This window comes from Strongylocentrotus purpuratus, unplaced genomic scaffold (assembly GCF_000002235.5).
Source record: "Strongylocentrotus purpuratus isolate Spur 01 unplaced genomic scaffold, Spur_5.0 spur5_scaffold_16, whole genome shotgun sequence".
NCBI classification, from domain to species: domain Eukaryota; kingdom Metazoa; phylum Echinodermata; class Echinoidea; order Camarodonta; family Strongylocentrotidae; genus Strongylocentrotus; species Strongylocentrotus purpuratus.
Window position 1 is genome coordinate 33,791,146 of NW_022145601.1, and position 15,202 is coordinate 33,806,347.

At 36.9% G+C, this 15,202-nt stretch overlaps 1 protein-coding gene across 1 annotated transcript; it reads left to right on the forward strand.

The window, feature by feature from the left end:
- Positions 1-11,193: 11,193 nt before the first annotated feature.
- LOC593971 (5-hydroxytryptamine receptor 1A-alpha-like) lies at positions 11,194-12,976 on the forward strand. Its single transcript, XM_793425.1, has 2 exons — positions 11,194-12,108; positions 12,677-12,976. Exons 1-2 carry the CDS (start codon positions 11,194-11,196, stop codon positions 12,974-12,976), a joined length of 1,215 nt encoding a protein of 404 aa, XP_798518.1.
- The last annotated feature ends 2,226 nt before the right edge of the window (positions 12,977-15,202 follow it).

A 15,202-nucleotide genomic window follows, 5' to 3' on the forward strand; every position in this document is an offset into this window, starting at 1 on the left:
TACAACAGTGTATACGTGTGTAACTAAGGAATTGTGCGTGTGAGTGTAAATGTGTGTGGGCGTGTGTGTATTGTGTGTGTACGTGTGTGTATCCAAAGCATTCATTCATCTGCCCTCCTGGCATGGTGAAATTTCTCTCTCATAAACATTGACAAATAGGCTTATATCTAATAATTGATGAAATATTGCGTGTTTTGAGGCAGGTGATCTGATTGAATTGTCCTTTGTTTGGATGTATACCGTCAAAGAGGCGAGATTAGGGTTGGTTGCACGGCCATTTGGGCTTCAAGTTCAATCTCAGGCTTCTCCTGTCTAAGGGACGTTTTGCGGACTCGAAAAAACTAATTCTGCTTAAAGGCTAACCATATCAATTCCTTCGCGCTCCTTTTGGGAGATTAACCGACCCGCGCGCATTTTATATTACATGACATATTGTAAAATTCTCGACATCTTTTTACACTTTTCTTTACCATTAAAAATCGAAATTGAGTATAATATCCTCAATCGAGATATGAGAAGAAGGAAACATTTCCTTTACATTCCATGTAAAACCATGCCCATACTTGAAAAAAAAAACCTCTGTCATTTTGACGTTAAACTTTACAATCCATTTAACTTTTTTTTACTTTCTCATACATAATGTCCATTGATCGGTCGCACTGTGCTCGATTTCCTTTCAATATACCAATCTTCAACTTTGCAGCAACTCGTTTTGTGTCAAATTTGTAAATCCTCAATCCCAGAAAATGTTATTTGATACGTAAGCTTTTCATACATATAAAGATCATTTTGATTTAATCATTTTTAGCCCCGTCAATTTTAATGTCAAATCATGCTTCATGTCCCATTTTAAAAGCCCGACCCAGGGTTTTGTGCCAGCTAGCCGTGTATGCATACATGTACGTAATGCTATGCATACACATATAACTGAACATGCATAAGTACAGTACACACGCAGCGCAGCGCGTACCAGCCCAACGTAGTATGTATATCAAACCTACTGTAGATGTGGACGGAGAAAGAGCGAATTGGTGTTCTTGACTTTGTCTTTGTTTTAGATCTTTTCTTCGAAGAGTTTGATTCTAGCAATGAAATTAAGCTAATTTTAGTAAAGTATGTAAATATGTGATGCTCTTCATGACATTATCACTTCATATACCATTGAGATTTGGGATCATTTACTGTACAAACAAAAATGTATAGACTATATCTGAGATTGAGAAATCTAAAAAATTAAATATGAAGCAGCATCGGCCATTTCATTGGGTCAGTACCATTATGAAAATAGGGGAACAATGAGTGGGATGGGTTTAGTGCCGTCACAATAAACTTGCGCATTACACGCGTACGTATTATTAGAGCAATTTATGCACCCCCAAGAAATAATGAATACGGCCCGACCTCTCTACACACAGAACTGCACAGATACCGAACAGTCCGGTTAAGGCGGTACGCGTAGCGTTAAACTGCCAAATTTACAGAAATTGTGAGGAGCGCTTTTGCTATGAAAGGAATTGATATGAATCCAATTAGTTGAAATATTTTTGCAAAATTGTTGTTATGCAAGGCGTAAGCCATAATTCACGTTTTCTCTAAATTCACTAATCTTGTAACGCACAATGAATTACATGTATTAAGAATTGCTCTGTCAAAGATAAGCCATGCTTCAACCATGTAGGTCCATGCTTAAACAGTATTCTTATAAACTTTCAACCTAAATATTAGTTGGCCCTTATAAGTTTTCAGTTATTGGGCGGGGGGGGGGGGGGGCTCTTTAATTGTTTTTTAAAATTATTTATATATCTTTTTGTAAAATGAAAATATATAACAATCGGAGGACATCTAAACAGATAAATCGGAAATGTCCAGATTTTTTAATGTGTTTTTATGTTTTATGACTATTTGGAAACATTATGTATTGAAATAATTATATAATTACGTGGAGGTATAAAAAAAGGCTATGATTAAAATGAATTTCTACTTCCATTATCAGGTTACGTTGCCTTGGACAAATTAACCTCATATGATATTGTAAAAATTATTGAAAGAAAGAAAGATGAGAAAGAGGGTAATATAAAGTTTTATAGAATTACAACATAAACAAGAGAGATGAGAAATATAAGCTCTCAGACTTACAAAACATTCGCTGGCATCCCCAGTGCAACACAATTTGATAATCAGTCTCAAGAACCTTATTAATCGATATCGTTGTCATGACGAAAGTTGAATGGTCAATATAACCAGTATATGAATACTTCTCATCAGTTTAATGAGCGAAACGAGTATGCAATAGCAACGAAGGTCAAACACATCGACAATAGCTCTGTATCTTTATGCTTGAACTCTACACGTGTATACGAATCGAATGCTATTATCAACTGCGTGGACGGTTCAATCACGATGGAAAATTATTAGTGTTTAATTGCTCTAGTTTAAGTCGCTCCGTTGGGAATAAATATAATGAATTGAATTCTTACGTGCTGTTTGCCTCCATACAACAATACAAAAAAGCTTCTATTTCATTAATGTAATGTAAAGGCGTATGCGAGAACTTTTTTTTAATGTTTGCATCCCTGCCTACCTTTAATGGACCTCTTACACTCTCTAGAAGTAGTAGTAGTAGAATTAGTAGTGAGGAAATAGTAGTTGTAGTGATTGAAGTAGGAGTAGTAATAACAAATACTTCAGATATGTCCTATATGCTGTATCTGTTATTTACTCTCTCTTTCCTTTCCACTCATCCTCACTTTCTCTTCATCTACTGAATATTTCTTGCCATCTCCCCTCATCTGTAATGATAAGGTACCCTTTGTCTGTCTCTTCCTCTCTTCAACTCTCTCTCTCTCTCCCTCTCTATCTCGTTCCGTCTTTCTCTCTCGTCCCCCTTCTCTCTCTTTGTTTCTCTCTTTCTCTCCTTCTCTCTCTTTGTCATCACTCCAACTCTTCCTCTCCTACACCTCTCCCTATCTCTTTCTTTTTTTAACAAAAATTTGATTCTGTTCAATGAATTTTTATGAAATGTCTATATGTTTGATTATTGATTTACGTCATTTTTGTGTCATTTCAATTTGAATTGCAATTGTATTGTATATAACCTTGTGAAATGGATCGCAATTCAGCCATTGGCTGCGATGATCTTTTTAATAAAAACCATTTCTATCTATCTATCTATCATCTATCTGTCTCTAAATTGCTTCCCTCGATCGTCCCCACGATCCGATGATCTGATCTATCTAACACACACACAAACACACACACAAACACACATAATCTTCCTCTCTCTCTCTCTCTCTCTCTCCCTCTTCTATAATGTGTCTTATTTAAAACACAGAATGATAGTTATGTGTCTTATTACTGTTTAAGCATCATACATCTACTTTGCAGTTGGTTGAGATGGTCTCAATATTTATTAAGCGAGCGAGCGAAATGAGCGAGCAAAAATTATAAGACTTGTGAGGTTGCAGTGCAAAAAAACTTACATCTTATACAGAGGGAAAAAAACCCGATTCTGATGGAATTGAAAGCATCATCTAATCGTGACAGATTGAAATGATCTTTAATAAGAAACACAATTTAAAGCTCTATAGGTTTTTGGTGAAATAAAAGAAAAAGTTGCTTTTTTAGTCGCTTTAAATTAGGAGCATATGTTATGGTAAAAGGAAAAGGGGGCACACATCCAAAGGGAAAAAGACACTTACTAGAAAAGTAAAAGAGCACATGCCAAAGTAAAACGGGGAATCACCAGAGGTAAAAATGGGGCACCTATTACTCTCGACTACCTTCGATATTGTTGTCATGACGAAATTTGTAAAGTCAATATGACCAGTATATGAATACTTCTCATCCGTTTAATCAGCGAAACGAGTATGCAATAGCCACGAAGGTCAAACACATCGACAATAGCTTTGTTTCATTATGATTGAACTTTACATTTCTATATATAGGCATACATAATTATCGAATGCTAGCATCAACCGTACGTGTGCACGGTGCATACACGATGGAAAATTGTTAGTATTACCCTAATTAAGTCGCTCTGTTGGAGATATACAATGAAGAGTATTCTTACGTGCTTTTTGACTCGAGGCATCTCCCCCCCCCCCCCAAAAAAAAGAAGCTTTATTTCATTCATATAATGTAAAGGCACTGCAGGCACACGCAGTAGAGAACTCTGTGTTATTATGAGCTAGATGAATATTCCTTTTGTCTTTCTTTTTAAAATCATATATTACAGGACCTGATGTTTCGATCAAAACTGAAGAGAAGTTTGTCATGGTTCCTTGTTATTGTTGTTATTATTTGTATCATTATTATTGTTAATATTATTATCATATTTGTTATCATTATTACTATTATCATTATCATTATTACTGTAATTATTATTCTTATCATATTTAATTATTTTTTTAATTATTATCATGTATAATAATAATTTGTTATCACATACGTCATTATTAATATTAATATTATTATCATTATCATTATTATTATTCTGATTATCATTACCATCATTATTATCATTATCATTATTATTATTATTATTATTATTATTATTATTATTATTATTATTATTCTAATTAGCTGAAGTAGTAGTAGGCATAGTAGTAGCAGCAGTAGTATATCCAGTGCCGAAAGCTGGCGCCATACAACAGCAGAATACCTGCTACGGGAGAGGACAACACACGACTACAGTTCAAATATCTCATAATAACATTTTAGGTATCCCCATTAAACTCTACCCATAGAGACGCTCACTCTCAAAAGGATGGGACTTATCGCCAATACAGTGCAGAAATAGTTACGTACATGTATGACCGTTGGGTGTGAGTTCTGTTGTCTATTTAAAGTTCAATTTTGTGGAGTTACAGATTGTCACAATGCTTGGGGAAAAATATTGCGGCTAAACGATCGTTTTTGAAGTGCTTTTATAATCTGATCAGATCCAGAAGGGTGTTAAGTTTGTGTGAAAATATATAAGTTAATACTTTTCTGGCTCCAATTAGATGGATAATGTTAAAGATAAACTTTATTACTGGTAATGCGACTGCATTGTGAAAGAAAAGGTGTGGAAAGGATCAGAAACAGTTGATCATGTAGCATGTAAGTATTGGTGTGCACTGCAAGGTTCTGGAGTCATCAAAATCATAATAAATTTGACCGAGTCTTGGTAAAGTAACAAGCACTCACATAGAAAGCTATATATGGGACAACACACATGGTGTCGGGGCTAGTACTACCTTGATTTCCTTGTCTTTCTATGCTCATTACTCAGCCAGTATACATTTTCTTCCAAAATTGTTTGGCACATGTCATTTATTTGTAATCTTGAACATTCAGTGTAAGTTTCGTTTGATTCTGTGAGAATTATTATTTTTTTTTTACCAGTACTGGAGTTTATCTTTAAAGAGAAATTCTACCCTGATAATTAGTTGGTTTTTAATAATAAACGCATAAATATTTTATGAATTTTTAGTACGTACATAGCAAATTGGAAAGAACCTCGTAAGATACGCCAGAAAGTTACCAATTCATGTTTGATCGATAGCAACTTCAAACATTCGTAATTTACTTACATCGAATCAAATTTTGCTCAAGCTTTCACTGACCTGTTTTTCTCATTTTGTTATGCTCGTATTAAAACCAGCTTAGTATCAGGTAGGGTTGACTCCCCCTTTAACCAGTAGTCATTATTTTGCTACCAAATGGGCCAAGCTATGCGCATTTTACACAATATTTTATGTTTCATGCCACCTATATAGCCTCACTGCTCAGAGTATGATGTCTTCTCTAATATATGCTATTCGCATCCTCAGGCACGCCGGAAGCAGTTTGGGATGGGGGGGGGGGGGGGGCAAACGTTCCAGGGGGCTCAAATTTCGGGGCAGTGGCGTAATGAGCAAAAACGTTTGGAAGGGGGTCATACCCTGGTCATACTGAACATGATTGGTTACCAAGCGGTCAGGTAACGGTCAGATAAGCATATTTAGCTACCTTATTTGTGACACTGGCAGGTCACTAATTGGCGGGGGTTCCAGGGGGCGAAGCCCCCGAAAGCTCAGGGGTTTTAAGTATTTAATTACGGTCATATGATCATCCAGGGGCCCTCTTTAAGGCCATTGATGTGGTCCTGGGGTCAGAGCCCCCGGAAACTCAGAGGTTTATAGATATTTAACTACGGTCACATGTGCGTCCAGGGGCCCGCGTTAGGGCCATAGGAGGGGTTCAGGGGGGCAGAGCCCCCGAAAGTTCCGGGGTTTAAGGTATTTAATTACGGTTAGATGAGCATCCAGGGGCCCTCTTAAAGGCCATTGATGTGTTCCGGGGGGCAAAGCCCCCGGAAGCTTAGGGGTTTTAGGTGTTTAATTACTGTCAGATGAGTATCCAGTGGTCGGCTTATATAGGGCCCTTGGTGGGGTCCAGGGAGCAGAGCCCCCGGATACTCAGGGGTTTTAGGTATTTGATTACGGTCAGATGAGCATCCAGGGGCCCGCCTTAGGGCCCTTGGTGGGGTCCAGGGGGCAGAGCCCCCGGCAGCTCGGAGTTTTTAGTATTTAACTACGGTAAGATGAGCATCTAGGGCCCGCCTTAGGGCCCTTGGTGGGGTCAAGGGGCAGAGCCCCCGGAAGATCAGGGGTTTTAGGTGTTTAATTACTGTCAGATGAGTATCCAGTGGTCGCCTTATATAGGGCCCTTGGTGGGGTCCAGGGAGGAGAGCCCCCGGATACTCAGGGGTTTTAGGTATTTAATTACGGTCAGATGAGCATATTTTGATACCTCATTTGTGACATTGGCAGGTCACTTATTTTGTTCTCTCTCTCCTTCTGTCTTTTTCTCTGTAACATACTTTTTCAAAAAGTGGGGGGGGGGGGGGGGTTCGAGCCCCCGAGCTCAGCCGTTTTGCAGACCATGACATGAAGGCTTCTAGATAAGCATACTTTTCGCCCGGCTGTAAAATTAGGAATTTTTAATTTTCCATCAACGCATAAAAAAGGTATGACTTGAGAAATTGAGAAAGAATACCGGAAAATCATGCTATTTCAACAAAATTTGTAATTTACTGGTATCGAATAAGAAACAACCCCCCATCAGTACGCCAGCGTTCAGGGGTTCATGTCTTCTCACCCCTATAAAAAAAAACAGACACGCTTTCCCATTCTCCCACAATATGTCCACGATATGCGTGTAATGCTATTATAAAAACCTCCATTGATAAATATAGGTGGCATGCGCAATGTTCATGACATTTAATTCCTGTTTACTTTCCGTTTCTTTGAATGGAATTGTATAGGTGATTTAATTCAGGTTTTTATTATTGTTATGTTATTTGTGGTTAAAAAATACAAACCATCTTCGCTCCTTTACTGCCTTTTTTTTTTTTTTTTTTAGAGGGGGGGGGGGCGTTTTTTTTTTTTTTTTTTTTTTGGGGGGGGGGGGGCAAAAATGCGTTTTGCCCCACCCCCACATTTTTGACTGGGGGGCAAATGCCCCCTGCCCCCACTTCCGGCGCCTATGCGCATCCTGACTATTGAAATACATTCGTAGCAGGTGAATGAAAGAATTGTGAATCGAATTTGATTACACCAAGAAATAAGTTATTTGGATCAGATCAAATATGAAGTGAAACGACGCATTCAATGTCAATTCATGTTAATGTGAGGGACATTAAATGATTAATACATTAAACGACACATCCATAAGTGAGCGTCGTTTAATAACAAGTGCAGTCCAACCCTTGTAATAATTTCATTTTGTTTAAAAGTGAAAAAAATGAGAGAAACAGAATGGCGAAAGTTTGAAATGAATCCGACCAATACTAAAAAAGTTGAGACTAATTGAAATTTCAGATCACTGAACTATGCGAATCGCAAACTGTTTAAATTGTATACTGTACAATGTTAGATTGACAAGTTCAAACTGATTGTAAACTTCTTCAATATCCCTTTGTGGGTGGCATGAACACACGCCCAACACGCCCAATGACACGACAATTAGGCCTACACAAAAGATGTATTGCCCTTTAGGTGCCAAAACATGGGTCGGTCGGTCGGTCGGAAATCTTTTTATTTTTTAACTTTTTTTTTCTCTAAACAAAAAAAATCAAAAGTAGCACTATACCAGAATTTGCAAATTGAGATACCTTTTCTGATGTTGATGTTAACCGAGATGTTTTATCATAACTTAATCACAATTATAATTAATAAATTACACATATTTGTAAAGCTTAGATCCTCTTCTTTCATTTGGTTCAACTCATATGATGCATATTTCACGCATGAGTGATTAACATGGATTTGAAGAGAGGAGAAAAAAAGTAATTTGACGGGCGGTATCTGAATTTCAAAGAGAAAATTACATTTCTAGAGAATACAGTTTTTGCCCTTTCATATGATACCACAATCAGGAAAAATAAGCAAGTAATAACAAAGTTCTGTAGGTTTAAAGTGATGCTTGCATTTCCATAATTTGATTTTAAATTTCATTTTTACTGGCTTCCTGCCATAGCAACAAGCAGAATTGACAAAAGACTTAACTCCGTTTCGTTGTAAATCAGCCATGCATGATTTTTTCGTCTATAGCTGATCGTCAACGAAATGGAGTTAAGTCTTTTATCAATTCCGTTTGTTGCTACGGTAAGCAGCCAGTGAAAATGACTTCGTTTATTAAAATTATGGGAATGCAAGCATCACTTTAAACAAACAGAACTTTGTTATTCCTGGCTCATTTTTCCTGATTGAGGGTCATATGAAAGGGCAGAAAACAGATTTTCTAGAAATGTGAATTTTTCTTGGAAATTCAGATACCGCTCACCAAATGACTTTTTAGTTTCCTTCCTTCAAATTGCTTTTAATCACTCATGCGTGGAATATGCATCATATGAGTTGCATCAAATGAAAGAGGAGGATCTAGGCATAACAAATATGTGTCATTTATTAATTATAATTGTGATTAAGTTATGATAAAACATCGATAATTCTCGGTTTCGTTTTTCTAGGTTGTACTGTATATCGTTATGATAATATATTTATTAAAAATCATATCTTCATCAGACCAAATGGTAAACAAAACAATATTTAAAACTGATCACTTACCGCACTGTCTGCGGAACCCGAATTCAAAGCGCGCGCCAGCAGCTAACAAGCGATTGCGCAATAATTCTTCACATCCGGCAGAGGCTCGCCACAGCCAGTGTATTTCACCTGCAGTATGCATGGCACATGCAGGAAAATGGCGGTTTCACATCCCGTTTCACTTTTTTTCACAATTATTAAAAGACAAATTCTATCGGTATTTTTATCGGTGTGACGCCAATAGAACTTATAGAAGGGCTATGAAAGGGGTGAAATTTGAAATATATTTTAATAAGAACGATAAAGATGCAGATGAAATGAGGAAATAGAATAAGAAACAAAGATTACCTTCCGTCGTGTACTTCACTTTTACTTGTACCTTATGTATAAATACTTTGCAAAAATCGCACAAGCCGTCCACCGTCGGCAGCAGAACCCTAGTATAGATGCTGAAAAGGCTTTGACAAGTAGCAGAATAGGATAAGAAGCAGAAGTATAGATGCAGGAAACATATCAAATGAGAAAAAATAATAAGGAGAAAGACAATTTTCCGTTGAATGTATGCCTCACAGCACTGCGGAAGTACCAAAGAATTTTAAATATAAGTCTCTAAAAGACCCTCAAAGAAACACTTTTTACCTGAAATTCAATCAGTGAAAAAGATATTTACTTCCAAAGGTCTCTGTTGAAATTGAGCTTCGTTTTCTTCTTTTCAATTCAGGTCTCATCATGTTTCCCTCCCCCTATTTCTCTTTCTCTCTACCCCTTTAAAAAAAAATCTATTTTATATTTGATTTATTCTCGTAAATACGAGATTGGTTTCTGATTAAACGGTTCTATTGATCAAATGACATTTTGGTAAAGAGTAGGGACGACATACTCAAGGAAACATCTTTCTCATCAGTAACTGAAACTTTAGAAATTCGCGAAGGTTGCATTTCAATAGAGAAAAAAATAATCAATAAAGGTTCATCATTTTTTAATGAGCTTTAGCCTACTCTCTCATCATCTAGATGTTCCATTTTTCTACCATGTTTAACAGGGGCGGATCCAGGATTTTGCAACAAAAAAGAGGGGGGGGGACGTGAAATGTACGAAATTGCGAAGAGAGCAAAGCCATTACGGCGTGGGGTCCGGAGCCGGCTTAAGGGTTCCGGAAACTTTTGAATCTTAAAATGCATCATGGAACATTCTGAGGCGTTTATGAATGCGTAAACTATACATTTATGCGAAAATTTCTTCGTTTTTCCTGCATTTCTTCCAAAAATCAATGGCGAAGTTTGAGCGTTTCTATTTTCCAAAGGGGGGGGGGGGGGAGGTGTGAAATGTACCATGGTAAAGGCAAGATGTGGCGCATACGCTGTAAACATGCTCGCTCTGCTAGAGGGGTCTGGGAGCAGTTTCTGTAATCTACAGCATATTAAGTTACCCCAAATGTGGACACATAAATAATAATTTTGCAGAATCTTCTTGCTAGTATTATTATTATTTCATAGATATATTGACTGCTATGAGATGCATCGCTGTTTCTATTGGCTCAATGGGACGTTATATCCTATGACCCCTCGGCGCGCCGGGTCATATCATGATGTAATGTCCCCTTGAGCGTATTAAAAGCCATTACAAGTGTTTCTCTATTATATGTTTTCTTTAATGGATTTTCTTGAAATAAGCGCCACGATGGTTTTGTTAAGCGAACAAAATTTCAATAAGATGAGAAAACCGTATTGTCACCTCTAAAAGAACATTGGATCGGTAATCAAAATAAAACTTCTCCCTATCAGTTTCATATGAACACGCCAATGTGTTTCAAAGACTGAAACATAATATGTAGGTTGAGTTCGTTTGACATGTCGCTGTCGATAACATCTCTTTTTAGAGACTGCTTTTCGCACTGGATTTTGCGGCCTTTTAAAACAGATTGCAAAATTTGAATAAGTAATGATTGCCAATTTCATTTCTGTAACTCGCTGTTACCATTTAACCTTCCGCAGCTTTACTTAATTCTACGTCTCGCTTCCGATTCGTTGAGGAAAATAGAATGTAAATATGACTGTATATAACCTTCTGCTTTTCGTTAAGAGAAGTATTCACAGACAAATCTGTGTGAGGTGCAACATTGATCATGGCCGATATTTCTAATAGCACGCAGACCTACTCAACGGACATGTTTTGGACTGATATCCAGAATACAAGTGAATACATGAATGTCCCTACTCAATCTTTGGATCCCTTTGGAACAACTCAACCAAATCTGAGGAGTCTCATCTTCCTCGCTGTCTTTTTCGCGCTCATTGTACTAGCCAACATCATCAGTCTTGGCGCATTTCTAGTAGAAAAACGTCTCCGTACCTACAATAATTACTTCATCATAAACCTGACCATACTGGATCTGCTGGTTGGAATTGGACTGGTAATTTATGTTGAGCACTGGTACATCAACCGGTACCCGTTTTCTCAAAATGCCTGTAAGGTCTTAACTGGGATCTTCAGCGGAATCGTCAATGCTTCTAACATCAACGTGGTTGTTATCTGTGCTGATCGACATCAAGCGGTCTATGATCCCATCAACCATTTTATCTCTCGATCAAAACGCAAGGCAATTATCATCAACTCTCTGCCATGGGTGATTGGACTCTCGTTCTGGATAGGGTACGTCACAGTGTGGGAGTTCATCGTCGATCACGACAACGGACTCCACTGTACTCAGCGGTTCCTTCTCAGTCCGTTGACGAATATGATCCAAAATAATGCCTTGTTCCTCATGCCTTTGGCCATCATCGCCGTTCTCTACGTCAGAATCTATATCAAGATTCGGAAGACGGTTGGAAGACGGAACAACAAGAAATCAACTGATTTAACGGACCTCAACCTTTCCACCGCCAAGGATAATGAGATGACGAGCGTAAACGTTTCGTCGACATCGCATACAGGTTCATTTAGTGACATTACAGAGACAGGAAGCAGAGATGACACCATGATATCATCATCTTCATCACGTAATGAGACCAAGAACGGAAATATTGGCCAAGAAATATCGGTACGTAATCTACATAATTTGCCTCTTATAACACGATAGCACAGACTTTTATTCTAAAATGAGAATATGACTACAAATATCTGACCTTGATTTTTGTGTAAAAGAGAATTCAAATTTCTCTTAAGATATCTCTGTGATCATGTTTTCTTAACTGCATTTGCAAAGACAACTCTTGCGACAAATAAATAATAAGGTAAGCAGGCCTAAAGATTACAACGAACGATAGGCTGTTTGCTGACAGAATTTTGCTCACAAGATTTTTTGATATCAATCTCTGAGGGATAATTTCCCTCGCTCTCCCATGTAACTACGAAAGTAATATGCAATTGGTGCTGAAGAAAATTTGAAGGTTACGGAACTGTTTGTGCTTGGTGTCTTTTTAAAGTTTAAATAGATTCCATTGGAAGATCAAAATCACTCTAAATGCACGAGTTGGTTTGATAGCATGTATATTTGTCGCAGTATAATTATGTTCCTATCAAAATCTACGGTGTTCATGATTTTGTTCTTTCTATTTCGTTATATTTCTCTCTTACTTGCTCCCTGTCTGTCTCTCCTAACAATTCAGACATCAACGTCACATCGCGTGGAATCGACGGCTGAAATGACGAAGGCGACTCGTACTCTCCTCTTCATCGTGATCGCTTTCGTACTGACATGGATTCCGATTAGCGTAATCACTTTAATCTACACTATCGAACCTCGACTCATCGTACCTAGTCTGTCACTTGAAGCTTTCACTTTCATCGTCAATCTGCAATACGGGAACAGCCTCCTGAACCCTATATCCTATGCCATGTCGCAGCCTCTGTTCCGTGCTACCATCATCAAAATGTTCTCCTGTAAACAACCATCGCAGGCCAACTAGCCTCGATTATTCACCTATTTCGTAATACATTTTATGTATTGCAACATACTCATAGTATGTAGTGTAATATTTAGCGTATCCGGCATATAGTTATCCCTCCATGTTTTTTTAACGCTACTCTGAGGCTTCAATGTTTGACTGTGATTATAAGCACCCTATATAGTTCTCACACCCGTTCCCTGCATGTGGGTAGTACTTTACGTTAGTATTATATAAACCTCCCTTTCATGCCATTGTCGCCATGTACTCATTGGTAAAATAAAGGACGACTTTTTTGTATAGATTGTAGATTTGTGAAACGTATCTTTTAAACTGAAGACAGTTAAGATGTTCATGTTCAGATTTATTTAAATGAGGTCAAAATGTATCGATTCTTATCCACGATTAATTATCATCTTGTTCTTAGGTGTATCGCAACTATTTTGGTGGTAGTTATTTTAGAAAAGCGCAAGTACATTATGTAAAATAGTATTATGTTAAAGATCGTGGATATTTGATTCATTGGTGACAAACGCAAACTTACGATTCGGTGTATGGAACCCTGAATTTACATGTCTAAAATGCTCTTGTATTAAATGTTATGTTGCACCACCAATTACTCTGATTATGCATATTATTATAAAAGCTTTGCCTGTCTTATTCTATAACAACGTACCCTATTATAGATTTTTCAGTGCGTATGATACGAATTGTTGGCCTGTACTTTTTACAGGAATTAAAAATATAGAAATTAGATACAAATCATGATTACTGTTGTAAGCCAAGTTAATGTTGGTCAAAATTATGATGATAAATAATTTATGGTGATGATGATGACGATTAAACTATGATGATGATGATGATGATGATGATGATTACGACTATGATGTTGAGCAGGAATGTGACATTGATTGTGACTATCATGAGTTTAAAATCAGAGACAAGAGCGACGATGATGTAAAAGATGATAATACTGATGATACAAACAATATTTCAATTGCACTTTTAATTTCAAATTCAATATTATTTATGTTTCGAACAAAGTATTACAGATCAATTATAATCATTTACACAAATTAAGGAATGCATATTGGAAACAGAGGGGTCTACTAAAAAGCAATGCTTGTACAATAATGTAGACCCCTAAAATAATAGTTAGGAATAATTAAATAAACAAATCGTAGCTACAAAAAGGAACTAAAACTAGGGAAAAAGGGGTGCCGACAGAGACGAAAATGGGACAAGAGAGTTCTTTACATGACAAAGATATGAGAACACGGTCAAATACAAAAAGTAGACAATGCCACAAAAAGAAGGGAGATATCGGGGATACAGAAAATAATACAAAAAAGATGAGCTGCATGTGGAATTGAGAAGAAGGTGAGGAAGGAGATTTGCGTATTAGAAAGGAGATATGCATGAGAGAGCACAATATGATATATCAAATTACATTTTGAGTCAGCGAGTAGAAAATGACTTTGTTTCAACCATATTAGAAAGGAGATATGCAAGAGAGGGCACAATATGACATATCAAATTACATTTTGAGTCAGCGAGTAGAAAATGACTTTGTTCTAACCATATTAGAAAGAAGATATGCATGAGAGGGCACAATACGATATATCAACTCATATTTTAAGTCAACGAGTAGAAAATGAATTTGTTTCAACAACAATAAAAAAAAAAAAGAAAAAAAAAGAAAAAAGAAAGACATGACGGGTTAAGAATACATGGGCGATATAATTCAATCAAGTTCATAAGATTGTAATGAAAACAATTTCAGTTTGTTTTCCTTAAAATTATTAATCGATGGACCATATTCTAATTCATTACTTAAAGAATTCCACACTTTTGGGCCTTCATTCAAAAAATTATTTTGAGCTAAGAGGGTCCGCAAAGAGGTGAATTGAAATTCTCCCGAATGTCTTGTTGGGCAATTATGGACTGAGCTATTTAAAAAAAAATATCTTGAAAAACAGATGGCAACATAATATTTTTGTAATTATACATAAATTGACCTAGTTAAACAAAAAAATAAGGTTTTTACCTAAAGCCACGGTCACAAAGGTTCTTACGATGCGAATCTCCCAGTTTTTCCATGGTCTTCCAGAATTTCCATGGTCTGAAATTCGTTCTTAGCAGATCGTAATGACATTTGTGACGGATGCTTAATAACGTAATTTATTTAAACAAAAAACTGTTCGTATGGGAGCGAAAGGGAAAATTACAATTAATACGAATAATCTT

What these genes read in the sequence shown, in the direction of transcription:
- LOC593971 (XM_793425.1), top strand. Translation starts at nt 11,194, where the DNA reads ATGGCCGATATTTCTAATAGCACGCAGACCTACTCAACGGACATGTTT. An exon ending in ATATTGGCCAAGAAATATCG is followed by an intron (nt 12,109 to 12,676) that starts GTACGTAATCTA and finishes CTAACAATTCAG; the next exon opens with ACATCAACGTCACATCGCGT.